At 40.3% G+C, this 22,824-nt stretch overlaps 1 protein-coding gene across 9 annotated transcripts in view; it reads left to right on the forward strand.

Annotated features, from left to right (window-relative positions):
- The window catches only part of thada (THADA armadillo repeat containing), an 86,245-nt gene that overhangs the window by 42,882 nt on the left and 20,539 nt on the right, over positions 1 to 22,824 (forward strand). For all 9 annotated transcript variants that reach the window (XM_034302820.2, XM_053232313.1, XM_034302821.2 and 6 more), the window contains exons 29-31: positions 13,233 to 13,401; positions 17,041 to 17,156; positions 20,086 to 20,168. In XM_034302820.2, coding sequence (XP_034158711.2) covers positions 13,233 to 13,401; positions 17,041 to 17,156; positions 20,086 to 20,168 — 368 coding nt within the window. The remainder of the gene's footprint in view (positions 1 to 13,232; positions 13,402 to 17,040; positions 17,157 to 20,085; positions 20,169 to 22,824) is intronic.

Consider the following 22,824-nt stretch of genomic DNA (forward strand, 5'->3'; position numbering starts at 1 on the left):
TGTTGTGCCTACTACTGCTGCTCTCTCTGTTGTGTAACTGCACACACACACACACACACACACACACACACACACATGCTCTCTCTTGTTTGCACTAAAATGTATATATCTTCACACTCACGTGTGCCGTGAATGTCTATAGTGTACATATTTTATTTTATTTTATTTTACTTTTTTTTTTATTTTACTTTTTTTTTTTTATTACTTGTCTTGTTATGTTGGTTTATCACACCATGGGTCTGGGGGAAACGAAATTTCAATCCTCTGTGTGTCCTGTACATATAGCAGAATTGACAATAAAGTTGACTTTGACTTTGACTTTTGACTTTGAGATGGTTTTCTGCTCACCACGGTTGTAAAGAGTGATTATTTGAGTTACTATAGAGTTCCTGTCAGCTCACACTAGTTTGGTCATTCTCCTCTGATCTCTCTCATCAACAAGGTGTTTCAGCCTGCAGACCCTCCGCTCACACAAAGTTGTTTGTTTTCCTGTGTAAACCCTAGAGACTGTTGTGTGTGAAATTCCCACACAGTTTCTGAAATAGTCATACCAGCCCATCTGACACCAACAACCATGTCATAGTTAAAGTCGCAGAGATCACACTTTTTCCACATTCTGATGTTTGATGTGATCTTTAACTGAAGCTCTTGACTTGTATCTGTATAATTTTAAGCATTGTCCTGCTGCCACACGATTGGTGGCTGATTGGTCTTTATAAGAGTCATTACCAACATTTCAGTTCACATATTCCCTAGGGTTATTTCTACTATTAATTTTATAGAATGGAAAATATGGCATAATCTTTCCAGATGCATGCTTGCATAGTCCATAAAAAAAAAAATCACTGGTATGTTGGATTTGGACTAAAATCCCAAATATTTCCCACCTCTCCATGTAAAACTAGTCCAATCTCTATAGTGAATAGTGACTCTGATAATACCTTACATTAATAATAATGTATAATATAGAATGATATACATATAATGTATAACATAGAATGATATACATATATATATATATATATATATGATATACATATATACATATATACACAATAATAAAATGCAGAACATAGAATCTTAAAATATGTTAGGTTTGGTTTTTTGCCTTCAAATATTATACTTGTAATAATGAAATAGTAAAACAGATAATCTGAACAAAAAGGTCTCACACACACACACACACACACACACACACATGCAATGGAAGGCCAATTTTTAAAATCTTCCATCAGACTTCCAACATGTATTAAGCAGAGTTGCTGAGCATATGCATTACACAATATGAGCATATGCATTACACAATATGAGCATATGCATTACACAATATGAGCATATGCATTACCCATTACGAAATATCGCAAAGCTATTTCGATGTTAGAAGTTCTGCCCCACTTTACCTACATGTTTGTTTTGTTCATCTTGTTCACTTCTCTTCTTTCTCATGTCCTTTTTGTTCAACTCTGTCACAGCACATTCCAGCAGTGGAAACCTGCACTCATGTACCTTCTGTTTGCACATTTCTTACATTGTCCAAGTGTGAAAATATTATTAGAACATGTTCTACAAGCATCTGTGGTGACCTCTAAACCTCTAAAAAACAGCATTAGGATTGAGTATGCACACATACGCACATACCAGGAGGATCTCTGGGAACATTGTGTACCTCCTGGTAGAGTGGAATAGAAGTGTTTAGATTTTCAGGGAGCTGGACGCTGTAGGGTTGGGAAAAATTCCAGGGCTGCTGTGCAGAGAAGAATGGTGGAGGTTTAGAAAGCTAACATTGAAAAAATAGGTGGAGGCACCAAATACACCTTTATTATGCATGATAGACAGAATTAAAATGAATACTTTTGTTTATATTTTGTTATTAAAGACATAACATAATTCAAGGAGTGCATTAATATCTGCCTGTGATTTGCATCTTCTGTAAGAGCCGTGACGATATAGAACATTAGTCGACACATTCTGACCAATCAGATCTAAGAATTCAATAGTAAATGTTCCTAGTGTGAAAGCTGTCTAATAGTCCATCAGTCAACATTATATGACAAATGTTGAACTCATTCCTTATTATCCATGTGACAAAGAGCAACACTCTTGGTAACATTTTCCTATAGTAGTAGCATGTCTTCAGCTGGATGACGAGGGGGGTGTTGACAGGGCTGATGTCACGGGGGTCATTCGCAAGTGGGTTATTGAGCCTTCTCCCACCAAACCCTGTTACTACTGCTTCCGTTCTTCTCATTTAGATTTGTACAAAATACAGTTATGTAAAGTGATCCATGAATTATAGGGAGTTAAGTCCTACTGATCTTTTTACGCTAGGTTTGGATTTCAAATTTGGTGGAATTGGCCTGTATTGGTGTGTGAAGCACCAGTCAATAGATAGAAAAATGGACAAAAGGACATAGCCAAGTCTTCAAATCCTTTACCATCTACTTTCTTATCCTCTCAAGTAAGTGAAGAAAGGGGAGGAAATAAGCTTGTTGGTTCTTTTGAACAGCCATCAGTTTGAGTAGATACCACAAACCAGCAACTCCATGCCATGCACTAGCTATTTCGGAATCAAACTCCTTAAAATCAGAAACATAACCTGCATTGGTTATGATAATGTAGTCGATTATGATTCGTTTCGGAATGTGGCGTTAGTGGTGGGGCGATCTTCCCATATGATTGTATAACACTGTGTTGCAAGAACGTACAATGAAGAACACAGCCAGTTTACATCCCTTTCTCACAAGTGTGTGAGAAAGAGGCAAGATGTGTGTTTATTTGGCAGTATCATGAAGCTTTGCTTGTCCAAAAAGCTTGTTTCTCAATACATTTTTACTTCACAGCGTCAGCATACCAACTTTATTACTTTTGATTGCTCTTTGTGTGTGGGAGGGTGGTTTTGAGTGCTGTTTTTCAGATGCTCAGTCAAGTTGCACTCAGTGCAAGGAGGGGATGAGCAGTGTAGCCAGCAGTCATATCCTATTCTAGAAGATCCCAGATCAACACTGGACTTGTATATGCCCTGGCTTTGAGAAACATGTGTGCACATATGATGTGGTTTTACTTAGTTGTATGTTTGAACTTTTGAGGGTAGTGTGTTTTTAAATTGTTCAGTCATGTGTGTCTTTGTGTGTTTTCTGTGTGCAAATGTCAGTGTCTTTATATGCCTTAGCATAATTGCGTGTGCCTGGAACGAAGCGGTGATGGGAGGGAGAGAGCATCAGGCCAAGGCCTTGGGCTGGAATGCAGATAACACAGAGCAGAGAGGAGCAAAGAAATCCATGCTAATGGAGACCAGTGGCATACATGGAAAACACGCTTGCATAGCTATCTTGCCAGAATTTAAAAGCCATACATAGCCCTAATAATGAAATATTAGCAATACAATAGAATAAAAGAATACCTACAATCAACCTACTGAAGAATAACCTAACGATAGAATTAAACTGTCCTATGACTCAGGGCCTGAGATAAGAGTGGTGTGTTAGTGTGACCTGACAGCACCTGAGATTGCGCTTTCTCCTGTCACTTAGTTATGCAACCGATCTGAAAGACTTATTTTAATGCGTTTGAAAGCATTGCTTTAGATATCACTATCCATAACAGCATGGAGATAAAACTTGCAGCTTATGAGTTGCAATACAACGTAAGTTTTCAGCCCAACAGTATCCGCAACAATACAAGGTTAATATTGCATGCTAGCACATTATTATTCTACTTAATAATCGGGTCATTTGTTTGCTCTCGGCTACATTAGCATTATGTAATTGAACTGTGTCTTTAAGGTTTAAGGGCTTTGCGATGAAGGTCTGGCTGGCTGCTTCTCGTCAGTGGAGGTATGCGAGCACATCCACCCAAATGAAGCCCACATGGAGGAGATGTTAAATATAGCCAGGCCCTGACTGTCTGCGCTTGCACTCCTCCCCTCCCCAGGCGTGTGTGTACGTGTCTGGAAACTTGGTGCTATGTTGACCCCCTGTGTCCTCCTTGTAGCTTCAAACAAGCTTTGAGTTCCATGCTGGGGGAGTTATGGAGAGGAAAGAAAAGATGACCTGAAAGATCAAATCTGATGTTTTGGGTTCTGTTGCATGATTAGGAATGGATAACCAGCCGTTTGCAGCTGACAAGGAGGGTCTGATAAACTGTGGAATTTAAAGGCACCCATTTGCTTAGACATACGGCAGACTTCACATATTCACTAGAGTCTGGTATGTTTCATCAACAATCATGGCTAAGAACCAACTACTTTCACAGGAAGAGGCAATTTGACTGACTTAGCAGACGAGCAACCAATGACCTTTTCCTGTTAGTCTGTCAACAAACACGTGATATTCTCATTTACTCATCACTAACAACTTCAAACAAAACTCTTTAATAACTTTTAAAGATGGCATTCTGTGAACTTTTTTCCATTCAGTGATTATATCTGGCTCTGAAAACCTCATCTTTGTCCTGATGAAAACCGGCACACAGAAGTATTCAAGGTCCTGAAGCTTGTGGCCAGAAAAGTGTACAAAAGAAATCAGGCACTTTGCTTAAGACTAAAACTACCCACTTACTGACCTGGAAAATTACAGAAATTCTGAAAAAGTATGAATATTCTGCTGTCAGACAAAAAAGACTGTATGGTTTTAAAATCCATTTTCTTCAGACATTTCCTTGTGCGTTAGGGTGGCTGGAAGTTTTAAGAACTCAATCTGGGAAAGGTTTGGAAAAAGGTCTGGAATTTTCTCCATAATTAACGAGCAAGAATCTGTCTTAGGTGTCATACTGATATCCTACTTTGTATAGTAAATGCTATAAATTTGACAAATTAAAGGGTAAACTGGTGGCTCTGTTATGCTGTGGGAGGCATTTTGCTGGCATGATTTTAGTCCACTTGCAATTCAATACAAAATGATTCTGACTGATCACCTTTATCCTACGATGAAACATTTCTATCCTGATGGGAGTCATCTCTTCCACGATGACCCTTTCTCCATCCGCAGATCAAGAGGCCTCACTGAATTGTTTAATGAGTATGAAAATGTTGTAATTTACATGCTAGGGCCTTCACAGTCACCAGATCTCAACTCAGTTGAACACCTAGGTGAGATTTTTGAGTTATGTGTTAGACAGCGTTCTCTACCACTATCCTCAAAACACCAGCTGAGGGAGTATATCTTGAAAGAATGCTGTTCATCCCTCCCTGTTGCAGAGAATTGTACAATCTATAGCACATCACATCGAAGCTGTTGTGGTACCTTGTGGTGGACTGGTACCTTACCATGACACTTTTTTTTCCCTTTCTTACCTGTCTGTATCTGGTCTTCTACCTGACTTCTTGGCTAGAGCTTGGAGCTTGGAGCTTCATATTAAAAAGAACTCCACGGCAGTCCACTCAAGTCTCTGTTTTTGACTTTCTGAAAGAAGCAGCATAGAAAAAGGACCAGCTGAAACATGTAATCAGAGGAGTTATAGACCTGTAGTGTTATTTCTCCTTTGAGACCGTTTCATAGGAGACTTCATTAGAAACGCATTGTTCATGATGTGAAAACACCTGGCTCCGTTCTAAACAGGGCATGTTCTAACACTCTCCCTAGGCACTCTCTAAATCCGTTTAGACCCATGTAAGTTCCATTTGGTATTTGGGCCCTATGTGGTACAGGGTTGAGGGTTAGCAGACTGCAAAGTCATATAAGATTGGGAAACCGGACCGCCAGACCAAACAAGAGCCAGATGGCTGCTTGAGCTGTAATGGCCGCTCGAGACAGAGCACGAGTCCCCTGGAGATGCCTCGCCTCGGCCGTGTTTCTAAAATTACACCCTTCCAAACTGTCATTTCCTCTCCAAAGAGTTTTAATGAGACAAATTAGTGCTGATAGGAAGCATATGAGGCCTGAAAAGGGAGCTAGAGACTGCGAGTCATTAGAGAATGTGTGTATGTGTGTTTGCCTTGTTGCTTTCTTATACACATTAACATGCAAGAGAGCGAGTTTATAACAGGTTAAGGACCTGTGTGTGTGTGTGTGTGTGTGTGATTATGTCTGTTCAGAACAACAGGCATTTGTGTGCGCGTGTGTCATGTGGCATGATTTGTGCTTGTTAAGAGTGACTGTTGTCATGCTGTGATGCCTAAATGAAGTGTGTGTGTGTGTGTGTGTGTGTGTGTGTGTGTGTGTGTGTGTGTATGTATGTATACGTACATTGGCTGGGTCTGCATCTAGAGGAATTTGAACTCAGCAGGTGAGGGGCCACATGTCTGGAAGTCTGTTGCAGTTTCACATCCCTCTAATTCAGAAACCGGCTTCATTAGCTTCTTCAGACTACCTTCCGTTTTCAGTCATTTATTTATTTGCTTTCTTTCATTTTGTTTTCCCCAGAAATTTATCCAAGAACTTTCATTCTTAGTACAGTGGGGAAGATGATTGGTGTTCTCTGCTAATGTCAGCGCTGACCACTTTTTAGTCTCATTAAACAAGAATGTGCTTGAGACCGAGAAACTGCAGTGAATCGCTCAGCTCTTACTTCTCCTCTCTTTTCTATCTGTCCGCCCATCCATCAATTATTTTTTTCTCTAAATATGTTACCACTGTGGCTCATTTCCCAGGGCTCACATTTTCCATTCTGCTCTTCTCTGCTGTTATTTATCGATGGAGGCACTGTTTTTATTTTTATATTTATAAGAAGTGTTTTATGGCTGCGGAGAGGCTTGTTTTATATAGTGGTTGTGCCACTCAGTGCTGCCTGAAAAGCACCATCTCAGTCCCATGCCCACCCGTTCAGACTATATGTATTGCCATGTTGCCTCAGAAAGGTTTAAAATAATAATAATAAACAATAATCTAAAATAATAACAATACTGACAAGAATGACTGCAGTGACAATTAAAATGTGCAGTAATATATTACTATATATTTTGCAGTGAGCATTGCTGCGTGACTTTCAATGGCTAGACTGTGACCACTGAGCCTTTCCTTGGTCGTGTTCTGTCTCTGCTTTGTATCCATGACCTTGAGGATAAACTCTACCAATGTGTGCTGTGTGTTTGGGGTCTGAAAGCAGTCTAAGGTTGCTTTCATACTTGGGATTTTTTTTGTTAACTGCCAAAACACATTTTTAAACATGCACATCTATGGGAAGTGCCACTGCCACCAGCGGTGTTTTTTTTTTTTTTTTTTTTTTCCTTTTCTTTTGGTCACATCAAAGAAGTCCCAACTTATTATTATTATTATTATTATTTTTTTTTTTTTTAAGAAAAGCACAAAGTAGCATAAGCTTTTTTTTTTTCACCCTGTGATTGCAATCAGGTTCCAAGATTTGGGCAAACGACAAAAATAAACACGGAGTGCTGGACAGAGTGCCTGTGAAAAATGAGTGATGTTAGTACGCAAATAAAAAGAAAACATGATTTCGGTCATGTTGAATCAAAAATGCTTCGTTGTCAATGTTCCAATGTAACTAAAAATAACAACTTGACTACTTTTTGGGACGTTCACTTCTACAATATGTGGCGGTCCCACTTGTCACACAAGCAGCTCCACTTCTCTTGATTTTCTGCCTCCAAATCTACGCCGAAGGCAAATAACCTCCTCATCACCAGAGTTAAACCAATCATTATTTAATCTTTATTACTAATTATAATAAATCCAATTTGGCTTGCAGGATAAGCTCGTTAGTTAGCTGATACTAGCGAGGACTGGTAAAATTATGGTTAGAGTGTGCACGTTATGTGAGCTGCTTTTTTCCGTACAGCACCAAGATCACTCAGGTCAGTGTTTTCTTAAACAAAAAAAGCAAAACAAACAAACAAAAAAAACCCACCAAGTGTGAAACCCCCTAATTAATTCACCCTGACTTCTAGTTTTCATCCAGCTGTTCTAGATGGATGTCCTGATGTGTGCTGATCGATTGTTATAGCAGGTTGTAAAGCAGTTCTGGGTTGTTCCATGGCTCTCGGTTAATGGCTGTTTTAGAGTTTGTGATCCTCCACCATCTCACTCTTTTTCAGTTTTCAGTTTGCTCTTGAATACGAAAAGGGTTCATCGTTAACTGTATCCAGAAATGTAGGGCCCTTTTTTTTTTGTATATTCGCTGACAGCAGCTTTTTCTGCCTTACATGCATTCAGTTGTGTTTACTTTTGGGTTTTCACAATAATTTTGCATGCAGAGCTTTTACTGGCTGCTTGTCCGATCTAGTATAGATAAGATCTGATTGGACCCCATACAGTATAATAGGCTAGATAAGGTTTGCCTAAAATTGACATGGGTATGTCAACATTTTGAAAATCTCTTTATTTGGTGCAGCTTCATTTATTTGTAGCTCTCTGATGCAGTAGTAATGATGCTGAATTAAGTGCATTGTCAGCTCTAAGGTGGTGCTGGCTGAGTGGACTGCTGTCTGTGTTCCTGGCATCTGGGCTGGCAGTAGTTCTACAGCAAGGTCGAGGTGCTGCTCTAGTGTGTAATAACAGCACCAGCAGGAAATTAACTTCCCTGGCCTATAGGTGAGTGTGGAAGATGTAGATTATTCTAGCTGCTCTGCTAGTTCATTAATATAAATATTAAAATGAAACGGACTGAGGAACCGTTTTCTTAAACTTTAAATTTAATTTTTAATTTTCACAAATCCTACAAATCATGTCAAATGAAAAGGAAAATTCATTTTCATTTCTGAAAAATTAATGTTTGGTTTGGTTGATGAAGGTGTTTAGGCCATTTGCATGGACGACAAACTGACCCTTATTCATCCCATTGCTTTCAGTAAGGAATGTTCAAAAAAAAATTCTGGTATTTTGAATCCTGCTAAATAGTTTCCCAAGTCTAAAGCTCACACGAATGCCTCTGACTTTGTTCAGATCCATTGTACTCTACAGCTCAAGTATGCTTTTTTAAAAATCTTTTCAGTTGGGGTCATGTGAAGGTCATGTGAAGTTCTTTATTTTTATAAATTTGAGGTTTGAGTCAGTTCCTCTAATGACTGATTAAATTCAAACTGGTTAGAAGCCCTTTCTCTTCATACATCATACGCCTCTACATACTTCACCTACTTCACATAAGTTGTTTCACTTCTCCCAGAACTGAATTTGATAAATGGAAACCTCATTTTCTCTAAGAGTTTTGGTCAGGAGATTTTTTTTTTCCCCCATTTGCACTAAGTGTTTATAAAAGTACTTGTACTAAGTACTTTTTATGCCTTTTAATGCGTGGGAGGCATTATTTTTTCGGGTTGTCCATCTGTTCGTCTGAGAATCTTGTTAGCACGATATCTCCGGAATGAGTAGTTGAATGTTTGTAGGATGTGAAATTATTTCTACATGGTCATCGCCACAAAGCAGAAAAAAGAAAAAAATCTAAAAATTTTAATTTTTTTTTTCCCTAATGAGCAAGCCAGAGTGTCAGTGGCAGGGAAAAACTCCCTGAGACTACATGAGGAAGAGACCTTGAGAGGAACTAGAATCAAAAGGGAACCCATCCTTACCTGGGTCACACTGGATAGTGCGATGACAAATCATTTCTCTTCTACAACTGTATACTATAGAGTCAAGCAGTGCTAAGTGTGTTGAATGGAAGTTGAGTAGTAGCATCCAGGTAACTTTTGTATTCATTAGAGTTTTAACTTTACATCTGTCATATCCAAGTGAAGTTACTGACTGTTCAGTGATTGAGACTTGAGTGTAAACTCTTTTTTTTTTTACAAGGGAAAACAGCCATCTTTAGAGTGTCCATGTGGTACCATTCATAGCAATTTCATAGAATGGTGATCTTTAGGCTATCTTTCTGGACCATCCTCAGCAGCAGCAGCGGTTTAACCAGCAGAGGAATAGATTAGATTTTGGAGAGAGTCAAGGCCACAGCAAGGTTACATGTCTGAAATAGTTTTTCTTCAACAGCTTCCTCCCCGTTTGAAGTATATTTTAAGGGTATTTCTGAACTAGGACTAGATTTGGTGGCAGAGGCATCCCCGTTGACGCCATTGGCATTTAGGTCTACTTGTTTCAGTTTTGGTCATCTTCTTGACTTGAATTTTACTTTCATTTTTGTCCTTTTTGATAGATTTGCAGTGTCAGCCGTTATTGTTAACCATTGCTTACAATTCATTAAGATAACTGTTAACCCAGTTAATAATTCTGGTCAGATGGTCTTTATTTAGTGCCTGGATGAATCTTTTTACCACCCACCTGTAGCAGTATGTATCCTAGTTTTGCCATGCTCCATCCTGTTTCTTTTTTCATGTTTAGCCTTTAAAGGATTTAATCAACGTAACCAAATCTATAAAAACGCCATGTAGTCTGGCATGCAGTGACAAATGACAAGTCCTGTGGAGTGTGTACGGCTTACTGGGCTCTGTTGGTGTGTGTTTGCTACCTGAAAGTGCACAGCAAGTTGCACAGCCACAGTCAAATGGAATTGGAAATTGGAAGCAGCAAACCACAAGAACCAAATCCAGTGTCACAACATTTTTGGCTTGCCACTTCCGCTTTGCTGCATGTGCCATGTCTTCTCTTATATAGCTTTAGTAATTGCTCTTTAGCTAAATACAGGTTTTTAAAAATGGCAGGTAAGAAAGTTGGTCAATCAGTGAAGGTTGCGTTTAACCAGAGACAGTGAGTAAGGCAACCCACACCAATAGTTCTTCCACAGAAACAACCTACTCTGGAGCACGTATTCAAAAGCTTACTGTACTGTAGCCAGGACCTAAAATTGGCCCAAATGACTGAGTTCCTGGAAAAGTATGACGTTTAGAAGACTTTGTTTCTGGAAAGATTCCTTTGTGCTCTTCACACCTGGGTGTGATAGTGGAAAATATCTGTTTTGGCATTAAGATTTTCCTTATCACTGTAAAAGGATTCTACAGAGGAAGTGTAGTTAACACCAAGAATGTGTCTGTCTGTGATATGCCAATATTGTTCTGAAGTCTTTCAGGGAATTGGGAAAACTGTAAGATCCGGCCCATGCTTCCTTTGGCTTTTCAAGTCCAAATGTTACGTAATCAGTCAACTTTCCAGAATCACAATCAGTGTGAGTTTTCTAAGGCAGAGCGTCTAAGTAATAACTCCTAAGTAAGGAGTTGATATTCTGGCCTTGAGAGCATATTTTACCATCCAAGGTCACATTCGTCAGCTTATGCACAGCACAAACATATTGTCATAGACAGAATCTTGTCACATGACAGAATAAAAGAGTAAAAGCCATGCATCTGAGTGCATAGCTGCTCAAAAGAAGTTCTAGTTGCAGTTGCCGCTTGTTTCTTCTCAGAACATAGATTGTTGTGATATATTAATTTTCCTACATTTTTTAACAACAATCTTCATAACCCATAGCATTAATAGCATCTTATTGTAATTGATGTCGTTTAAGTTAAGTTGCTTGAAATTGTTGTCATGGTAACAAAATGATGATCTCTCCAAGCCCAGCATCACTGGTTCTGGGTTCCAGACCAGCACCATTCCTCTGGTCTTTTGCTGTGGAACTGTGAAGAAGGATTCCAGGAACCTTTGAAAGGGACTCTTGTCTGGGGAAGGGAGAGAGTCTGTGTTGTGAAAAGGTGATGGAGGTTTGGACTTTCCAGCTCATAGTCTGTACCAGAGGTTCCCAACCCTGGTCCTGAAGTGCCTCCCTGTCTTGCACATTTTTGTGTTTTCCCTGCTTCCAGCACACTAGTAAGTTAATTGATGTGTTAGAGCTGGGCGAAAGTGTGTAGGACAGGGGGGTATTTGAGGACCAGGGTTAAGAACTTGTGGTCTATACTGCACTGTTCCTCCACCTCACGTGGCTTCAGCAAGGACAAAATATAATAATAGTCCAGGCTGATGCCATTTGCCCTGAAATAACACCAGTAGTGTAGTAGGTGATTATAAGAATGTGGCTGTCAGAATTCCTCCTCTGAATTTGTCGTGCCTACTAATTGAAGGTTTCAGACAGCAGACAGGACAGTAGCGTGAAATTTCAGCTGAGGAAACGTGAAGAGGCAGAACAGATTGGTATCAGGGAGGTGGAGGTATGAAGGCAGTAGGTGCAGGGTCACCTCCTCACACACATAGCTTTGACTGGGTGGATTTACACTCTGGAAAACCCCTGCAGTCTGGATATTTTCACGGGGTTTTTTTCTCCTGAAGTTTAGCTTTAATATAATCTCACCCCCACTCCTTAAGCACCAGGAGCAATGAGTGTCCTTGCATTTACACGTGTTTATATATTCTGAATTGCCCTAATAGTGGGCCACAAGCAGTAGGAGACTACTCTAAGTCTTTTATAATAGAAATGATCAGTGCACGTACTGTATGTGTGGAAAATAAAAGGTTTAAGTGACGTTTCAGTTTATCCCACAGCATTGTTGATTTCTTCACTCTGGATGGTCAGATGTTATGGATTTTTTTTTCTATAACAGCAGATCTGACAGTAGATCTGGCTGCAAGACAAGTCACAGGTTTATGTTAATGCACTTGTAGTACATCACTTGTATGGCGGATACTCTACATAAACAGATGAAGTTTTGTGTAAGGAGTTGGTGGCATTTATGGATGGAGTCTCCGAGTGGCAGCACTTTGTAGCAGCTGGAGTCTTCTACCATGGGAAGGTCTTCAGGATGGCGGTTGTTGTGGATTCTCTGTAACATGACAAACTGCAAGTTTTTTTGCCTTTTAAAAATTTTTGGATTATTTACCTCCAACAGCTCCAGCAGCACACTCTGTCATGTTTTATTCCTTCAATTCATTACTTCAATATTACTAAAACACGCACTGGAAGTAGACTTGTCTTTTTTTTTTTTTTTAAATCGTCATTGTCATCATCACCATCGTCATCATCACCATCGTCATCATTATTAATAATAAGTAATACGAAGTGATTAAAAGTCCTGATGAATAAGGGGGTGTAAATATAGCTATAAATATACCATTCCAATAACACCCTTCTTGTTATCAATATCTTGGTGTAAAGACTACAGAACTGTACTGATTACATATACATTATATATATATACTACCATGATTGGACTTTTTGTGGAATTCAAATTTCAAATTTCAGTAATTTTTAAAAAAAAAAATATTTTCAGAGGACTTGGGTAGTTCCTTGAGTCTCAAGGACATTTTCTGAGGATTGGAAACCTTATCAATCAATCAAGCAGTGGATTATGTTTGTTTTCAGATATGATTAAAGTTTAGAGTTCAGCATCTTTTTAAATTTAGATTTGCTGGTGAAGTTAAAAAAAAAAAAAAAAAAAAGACTAAAATTCTGGTTCTTCTGTGTTCTAGGTGTTCTCGATCCGCTGTGTACCGCACTCGAGAGATGGCAGCCAGAGCTCTAGTTCCGTTTGTTCTGGTCACTGACGTTCCCTCCACCATCAGGACACTGCTGGAGGAGCTGCCTGTGAAAGCATGCCCAGGAACACAGCAGAACCACATCCACGGAACCCTCTTACAGGTCTGCAGCATAGAGCAACTCCTTGATTCCTTTGTTTTCTGTGTAAGGGCTGCTGGTTTGAGACTATAAATAGTATTATAGTCAGTCCAGTGCTTTGAAATGAGAGCTAGAGGGTGAAAAGGTGAAAGGGAACTTGTTTTCAGTGTGGGGGTAATGGAGGGGTGTTTGTGTCAGGGTGGTGGGAGTAATGGTGTGGGAGCTGCTTTAGGCTTTAGCACGAGAAGATATAGTGTTGGAGGAGGGACAGATGCACTCAGCTGTAGGGTTCTTGGAGGTGGTTTTGAAGGGTTCTTTCCTGTCATTGCTGCCACGTGTGTTTTTGGAAAGCCCCTTGCAGATGGGCTGAGGAAGGAAGGAAGAAGGGAGGAGGTGTGGTGAAAGAGGGTGCTTGTAGAGGAATGGATGAAGGATGGGGGTGTGTGTGTGTGTGTGTGTGTGTGTGTGTGTGTGTGTGTCTGTTAGTGATATTGAAAGCCGAGGCCAGCAGTCTTTTTCATCTCCTGCAAACCCCCCCCACCCCCCACCCCTTGTCTTTTTCCATCCATCTATATTTCTTGGCACGTCCGTTCTATATGGAATAAGACCCTAAAAAAGTTATTGAGTGAGAGAGAAAGAGTTCAGACATTTCCTGCGTTTTCGTCTTCAGTTTCGCTTTTTTTTTTTTTTTTAAGATATGGCAGCCTGGTGCCTTATTGCCTTTGAATATGGAAATGTTTTGTGCACAAGCAGATTTGGAGCTGATAGCCTAAAACAGAGTGTGTTTATATGGATTGGTAAGCTGATAGCATGGTGGGTGGGTGGGTGTGTGTCTGTGTGTTTATATGGTCAGATCAGCTGATGATACTGACGATATTTGATGTGAAGACCACTGATGCACGTTCTTATGAATGTCTTGACTAGTTTTTAATGATGTGCTGTAAGTACATGGCTGACTTGTCTGTGGTCTAAAACAGATGTTGGATTTTGTGGGCTGTGGAAATGCTACTCAGTTTTCGTGTTCCTGCGAGAGATATGAACAGAGTGGGAGAATGGATGGATAATAGGATGCACATGTCTTTGTCTTTGTTCTAAATTAGCAGCTTATTTCTTTGGTTGTTTGGCAAAGCTATTAGACGTACATAAGAATAGCTGTAGCTTGTGTAGGTGTTTACAAAAATCTGTACACACACACACACTTCTATCCTGTCTTGTGTCGCAAGGCTTTGACTTGTTTACCCGTCAAGAGGCCTGCAGCAGTTGACATCATTTCAGTGAAGCGCACAAGCATTTGTAATCATTTTTATTACAGAATCACTTGAGAGCTGAGCCTGCCTGAGAATCATGCCTGAGAACATGACTGTTTTGTCTCGTCACCCTTGGTGTCGTGGCACTTGCCAAATAGCAAACATGTGACACCACCATGTTTTGCCATCTTTGCTAACATTTAACCAATGAATGAAGTGTGTGCTTCTCCAGCATATATCCCTTTAGATGACATGTAGCCTTCTACAAGAATCCAAAGTTTACTAGAATTTGCTCTTTCTTTGTAGATTTTTTGTGTGCTTGTACGTTTGCTGGGTTCGCCATCATTATTCTTGGTATAAGTCATATATTATTTAGGTAAAGGCTTATCTCTTGTAGATGTGGACCTACAGCGCACACTATATTTATGTGTAAGTAGCATAATAAAGACTGTAAAACAGAAGAAAATAGTTTCTGAATGGCAAAGCTAATTCTTAGTATGTGAAAGGTCAGCCTGTAGGCCTACAGTGCAGAAGGTAGTCTGACAGTCTAGATGCGGGTGCGCTTCTGTACACCCTGCTGAATTATGGGCTGTGATGCGGTATTTATTTTTGCTCTTTGCCGCCGCTTCTTTCCCCATGGCTGGTTTGCAGTCGGTCACAAGTCATGTATTTGGCGGCTATAAATACTCACCACTTCCCTGCGAGGGGCCAGAGAGTGCAGGGAGCTCCGCGCCTCCGGACCATTTGGGCCGAGCCATTCCATCGTTAGGGGGCTGGGTGTCCATGCTTCAGAGGCCAGGCGTAGAGCTCCGTGGTCAGGCCTGTTTTTGCCTGTGCCTCCCCTGCCTGGTGCATAATGAATAGCTTCCACAGTGTGGCTGCAGCCCAGAAAAGAGATTTTTTTGCAGGATCACTCACTGAGTTGCTATGCATAGAAGGCAACTTGGGTTCAGCTAGCTAAATTGAAAATTGGTATGCGTGCAAATGTGTGCAAATCAAGTTCTTATTTCACTTAATTAATACTTTTATTCATCTTTTTTTTTGAAGTGTTTAAGATTGCTTGGCTTTCCTCAAGGTTCATTTGGTTCATTAACTGAATTGTACATTTACATAACTCTTAAGTTGTGTATGATTGTTTGATTTATAATTTTTCATATTTGTAATACGAAAACACAAGAGGCAGAAGTTTGAAAACTGATCTCTTAAGCTGAGTGCACACTACAAGATTTTATCCCCGATTTCCCTGTCACAGACTAATTTTGGGGCTCAGCCACTAACCCTGTCCCTAGCTCGGTGACTTCTCAGTGCACGCTTGTATTGTGAGCAGTTCAGCGACACGGTTCTCTCAGTCTGAAAGCTGTGGCAGATGCTTCGAAAGTTTCAAGCATGTTCGACTTTCTTGGCGATGAATCGCGCAGTGTGAGCACCTCTGTAAACAATTAGCAAAGACAGCCCTGAGAAACAGCCAATGAGAGGCTGAGAGGATATCAAATTTATCTGTTCTCATGCGCAGCAGATCCCTGAATCCAGTTATTGGAGCTCACGCCAGAATGTAAGCACAGTAATATTCCTTTTAAGAAATTATTTGGCATGCCATAAGATAAAATCAAACACGACATGATTTCTGGCGGCGTACAGGATAAAAATAGCCAACCCTCACTGCCTGCGTCTCCCTGACCAATCCTTCTGCCACATTTTTTTTTTTTCACGTGAGCTTCATCTGTGATTGCTCATGTTTGCACAGCGCTACTTCCACGAAACAAGTGATCGTGAGTGATAAAAGTTGTGTAATGTGAGTAGTAGAGCAATTCTCAGATTTTTGTCATGTAGTGTGCGCTCAGCTTTAAATCCCCAAATGTGCATTCAAATTTCCTTACATTTCCTTACACAAGCATGCTAAAGAGGAATTCTGCCTTTTATTTCCGTCAAGATTTCTGCATAATAAACAAGGTCATTGTGATTATTTTATTGAAAATACACCATTCTGTAGTCAGAACAGGACTGGGAGTCTGAAGAGTTACCCAGCATAGCCTATATTTTATTATTACATGCAGTTTTCAGAGAAATACTTTATAATTATTATATACAATTTATAATTTGTTTGCCACAGTGCAATGAAATACATCAAGGGTATTGCAAAGTAAAAGAAAATCAGTACAGATTTACCACCACTTTATCATTATCAACACTGCAGTCCACAATCATAGTTTCACTGATAGGAACCAGGCGTCACAAAGTAGTACCGTGCAATGTAGTGTTATTTGTTCTCCTATCACAAACATTCTAAAGAAAATCTGCTTTTGGTATGATTATCTCCACATTTTTAAAAAATGGTTTGGAATTTGACTTCAAATTACTACTCAGATTTCAGCTTTACCTTCTTGCCCTCTCCACTCAAGCTGCTCTTTCTCTGCAGGTGCTCTTCCTGCTGCGCTCCTACCTGGCTGACACTCATCGTCCCCAGACACCCGGAGGAGACCAGGACAGTGACTTCATCAGGGCTCTCAGGCCAAGAGTTTGGCTGGCCACAAGGTAAACACGCACACACACAAACACACAGAGAGAGAGAGAGAGAGAGAGAGAGAGTCAGCCAGTCAGCACTGTATAGGCATAATCCAGCCTTTTGGCAGGTAGACAGAAACAGAACAACAGAACAGTGAAGAAAAGTGCTGTTGAGGTCACTGAGTTGCTTTCTTCATTGTTGATCCAAAGTCTCCGCTGATGTCCGTCGAAAGTGTCCTTCTGTCCTCGCTTACGATGCATGATTCAATGTTTACTGGGTAAACTTGCATAACAGTAAACTTGTTATAGCACAGAACTAGTAGATAAACAAAACCACCTTGAGGAGGTGAGAGGATTAATGGAGTAAATAAGCAGCACTGCTGCCAACAAAATTGAAGCACCACTTCATTTCTTTTGACAGGAGTCGGCTATTAACCTCATGCACTTCCATTCATTACTCTAATGTCTATAGGATTGATCCTGCACCTGTCTTTAGACCTCATGCAGAGAGTGATGAGATCATCTCTCTCTGAGGAAAGACTCCGAGGCATTAAGCAGTGAGAGAAACCCTCTGGTTTCCCCTTTGTGCTCCAGCTCACATTTCAAAGGCTGATTACTTGCGTATTGTTCTCAGAGCAGACCTGTACACATCTTAAAGAGTAGAGCATGCCACAGTGACCTGCTGATCTCATACTCACACTGCCCAAATACTACTCCTGGGAAATGATTAACAGTGCCAAGAAAGAGGAGAAATGAACTAGCTTCTCACTTCCTATTCCTTTTCAGTGCCTCTCCTTAGAAGGTAGGAAATAACAAAGTAGAACAAAGTTCAGTTACTGTGTTACTCTACTTAACTCTGTTTCTGTGTTGAGGTTTGTTTTTACTTTTACTTAATACATAAAAAACCTCTACTGTTTACTCACGACATTTTCATAATCATATACACTTACCAGCCTCTTTTAATAGGATCACCTGTAACCCCTGCTCATTTATACAATCATCCAAAAATCCAATCATGGAGCAGCAGCAGCATAATGTGCACAAAATCATGCAGATACAGGTCAAGAGCTTCAGTTAATCTTCACATCTAACATGTGAGCGGGGAAAACTATGATTTCAGTGGCTTTAACTCTGACATGGATGTTCGTGCAAGACGAACTGGTTTAAGTATTTGGGAAACTGCTGATCTCGTGGGATTTTCACACACAACAGCCTGTAGAGTTTACACAGAATGGTGCATAAAACAAAACACATCCAGGGAGCGTCAGTTCTGCAGGTAGAAACAGCTTGTTATCAACGAGAATGGACAGACTGGTTCAAGCTGACAGGAAGGCTATGGTAACTCAAATAAGCACTCTTTACAACGTTGGTGAGCAGAAAAGCATCTCAGAACACACAACATGTCGAAGCTTGAGGTAGATAAGCTAAAACAGCAGAAGACCATGTCAGTTGAGAACAGAAATCTGAGGCCACGCTGAGCACAAGCTTCCTGAAACTGGACAGTTGAAGGTTGGAAAAATATCACCTGGTCTTTTCCCAGTGTGTGATTTCAGTCAGACATCAGATGTTGTTTTTTTTTTTTTTTGTTCATCTTTCGTATAGTTCTGCTTTCTTACTTTAAATAAATTTAAATGTTAACTTGAATGGAGAATTCGAAGCTGTACTTTTACTACTTTTATTATTAGTTTAAATGAGTTATTGCACTTTTATTTGAATAAAGAATTTATGCACTGGAAATATATTCAGATTATTAAAGACTAATAGAGAGAGATTGTCCAGCAGAGAGAGTTAAGGTGAAAAAATGGTGGCCTCAGCCTGGTGCTAGTGCTTGATTAAGATGATTGGGTGAATTCTTGCTCAGTGGGCCGTACCACGGCTCTCGTGTTTGATCGCTCAGCCTTCCAGACCTACCCAGGTGTTCGCTAATCCCTCCACTGGGCATTTGTCTGAAACATGGCACTTTAAAGCAGAATTTATTAGCTTAACTGCTACTGGGTGGCCCAGAATCAGAATCCCCTCAACCACAGTAATATTTTTTAACCTGTTTGTGGCAGGTGAAGTCTAGAATCATTACATTAAAATTTGCTTACGGGAATATTCTCCAGGAATATTCTCACTACATAGATTGGTTGGGCCTTGGCGTACTTGCTCTGACTGGGTTTGGTAGTAAGAAGACGGGCGCTGTTGTTTATTGAGCGGACTGTGATGCTCCAGAGGTCAGTACAGTTCATGTGAGGATTAGTGCTCTGAAGTCAAGCCTCTAGAGCTCAGGCTTGTGTGTGTGTGTGTGTGTGTGTGTGTGTGTGTGTGTGTGTGTGTGTGTGTGTGTGTGTGGGGGCGGGAGGGGATTTCTGAGAGAGAAAGACAGAAAGAGAAAGCAAGTCGGCTGCAGGCGAGAAGGGTCATGCATCTGGAGAGAGAGAGAGAGAGAGAGAGAGAGAATGTGTGTTAGAGCGAGTGTGTTATTAATATCTGAGTGATGAAACGCTGACGTCAGCCCTGAACACTGCACCCCTTGTTCTCACACATGGCCATGGGCGCTCACTGCCCTGTGGTCTGAGACTGACACACACACACACACACACACACACACACACACACACACACACAAGGATGTGCTCCACCATATACACAGTCACCACACAAACACACACAAACGCACACTCTTTACTCTTGTGGCTGGTTTGGAAGCGAGTCAAAATTATGCATTCCCTTTCCCAGTGTATGTGACACTGATGTCCCTGTCAGCTCTCTCTTCAGTCTCCAGTCCTCTCAGAGCATGTTAGTGACTGCTGTAGTCTAAAGCTGCACAGCTAATCCAAATAAAGGAACTCCTAAAATCATTATTTTCTTGCTGTTTTTTTTTTTTTTTTTTTGTATTGAGAAAACAACCAGTCATGCTTGTGAACTTTTATAACATAAGCATTTATAACTTACATTGTCTGTCTCTGTCTGTCAGACAAAACCCATGTCTGGTGACGAGGGGGACGATGCTGGATGTGCTGTCTGATCTGTGTACGTCTCACTCTGTTCCTGTCGAAGGTATGTACCTCAGACATGCAGTCACCACGTGACTCAAGCAAACACATGGTGGAATCCGGACCTGTCAGCATTTTCCTTTAAACGGGGCCTGTGTTGGGTTTTTTTTTTTTTTTTTTTTTTTTTTAAACCAGGCCATGTATGTCACATTAAGATGTCTTCTACTGGCAAGGGGAATCACCAACCAGATTTGCACACATGCACAGTTTACAAATTTACAGTGAGTTTGGAGTATTCAGACCCATTCACTTTTTGCACACTTTGTGTTACTATTCAATTTTAAATGGATTAAGTTGACTTTTTCTATTAATTTATACACAGTAACCCATAAGCATGCTTTTAGATATCATCACAATTGTTTGAAAAAATCAAAAACTGAAATATTAAATACAACTGAAGTATTCGGACACTTAGCTAAAGGCACTCCAAATTGATCTCAGAAGCATCCTGTTTTGTTTGTATTTTGAGATGTCTTGACAAAACTTATGGACAATTGATTGGACATGATTTAGAAAGGTACACACCTTTGTGTATAAGGTCTCACAATTCACAGTGGATGTCAGACCAAAAACCAATCGATAAAGTCCAAGGAAATCACCATAGACCTCCGTGATCAAATTGTGTCGAATAGATCTGGACAAGGGTATAAAACCATTTGTAAAACTTTGAATGTTTCCAGGAGCTTAGTGGGCTCCATCGTTGTGAAATGGAAGAAGTTTGGAAACACCAGGACTCTTCCTAGAGCTGACCATCCAGCCAAACTCAACATAAGTAATAACTCTGAGAACAGGTGGGATTGGCCAAACTTTCTGCGGGAGTGGGCGGCAGTGTGATTAAAATAAACAGTCCCCTGCACGGCAGCATGGTGACTCAACAGATAGTGTTGCTGCCTCACAGCTCCAAGGTCCCCGGTTTGATCCTGAGGTTGGTCTACTTGTTTTATAATCTGCCTGTCTGTGTGAGCTTCCTCTTGGTTCTCCGGTTTCTTCCCACCTCCCAAAAACATGCCAGAAGGTGGATCGGCTATACTAAATGGCCCCTAGGTGTGAATGACTGTGTGAACATGTGTGTGCTTGGTTTCCTGTGATGGACCAATGGCTCCAGATGAACCAGGATAAAGCTTTCCTGAAGATGAATGAATGATTGATTCATCTCTGTACTTATTGCTGTTGGATTCATCTGAACATTTTTGAATTTAACTTTTAAAATACCGATATTGCAAAACAATCATCAGCTTGTACCCAGAGGCTGTTCCATGTTCTGTCATGCATTAATAGGAGTTCTATTGACTATCTCACCGTGATAGTCAAAATTCAACAGTTGAACAGAATGCTCTCAAAACTGCTGCATTCATTATTACTAGTAGAAATACTGGTAATTTATCTAGCTAGTAAAATGCTGAAAGCTATTTTTTTTAAGAATGCTTCAGCTATACTGCCTTTTCATTTTGACGGCTAACACTAAGAGAGATGCCCTGAGAAAACAAACGTCTCTCACTATCCTGAGCTCTGTCATCAGAAGCTAAAAATGTCCAACATGGTCCACCTTCATTAGCCAGCTAACCGCGAACAGAAAGGGAAGCGCTGGCTTGGAGCAGGAGACAAACCTAGCATTACAGAAGAGTTATTGTTGTGCTTTGTGGAACCAGAGACAGATAAGGCTGTACTTCCAAAGTCTACTCATGCAGTCAAGCCATACTTAGGATGTAGACTGGAGTTATTAGCAAACTGAAAGAACTCAATTGTTAAATGAGACTCACTCTGAATGACCAGATATAGATATAAAAAGATAAATAAATCAAATTATCATCAAGCATCAGAGAACTCAGAAATCAGTGACTGGACATCATCAACCTGTTATTCAATCCTCTCTAAGTAAACAGTGCTGATTTACTGAGCTTGCTCTGCAGCAGGCCTCAGAGTGGGTATTCCTGGAAAACCTATGCGAGTGTGAGAGAGAAAGGGGAGTCTATGAGGCTTGGAGGTCTTGGATAACGAAAGAATGAAAGAATGCAAAACATTGCCTGAAGAAACTGTTTGTAATGGTTACGTTTCACATACAGAGTGAGAACCCACGTCATGGCAAGTCATTCTGACCGATTACAGTTTAAAGTAAGCATGTAAATGCTATGCTCTCATAGTACAGGATATACAATTCAAATGTGCAGCGAATTATTACCGAAGAACAAGATTTCTAAAATCGTAAAATGTCTGCCTTACTTTAAAGAAGTCCACATTCTCCCCATAGCCAGTCACCACCTTACACAACGCACGATTAACGTTCACACACTTTTGCTCCTTTACTAAAAGTGTAAAGCAATACCACTATCTGTATCTGTATCTGTATCTGTATCTGTATCTGGTTAGGGCCCCAAATATTCGTATCAGTATCAGTATTTGGATTTAAACTTATAGTGGGCGTGGCTTAAAACAGAAACACTGGAGATCTCTGAATTGTGGCTCAACCACTTCCTTAACATCTGCTACATCACTGTGTCACCATTGTGACCCTGTTCAGACGGTTGCTAAGGAAGAATGAATGAAAACGGTAAATGCACCGACAGCAGCTTGCATTCGCATTGATGAACACGTTCTTTCTTTGTCCTCTGAGCTTCATATCTGCATGAAGGTTAAAAACCTGGTTCCCGAAGGATACCAGT

This window comes from Pangasianodon hypophthalmus, chromosome 3 (genome assembly GCF_027358585.1).
Source record: "Pangasianodon hypophthalmus isolate fPanHyp1 chromosome 3, fPanHyp1.pri, whole genome shotgun sequence".
NCBI lineage: Eukaryota > Metazoa > Chordata > Actinopteri > Siluriformes > Pangasiidae > Pangasianodon > Pangasianodon hypophthalmus.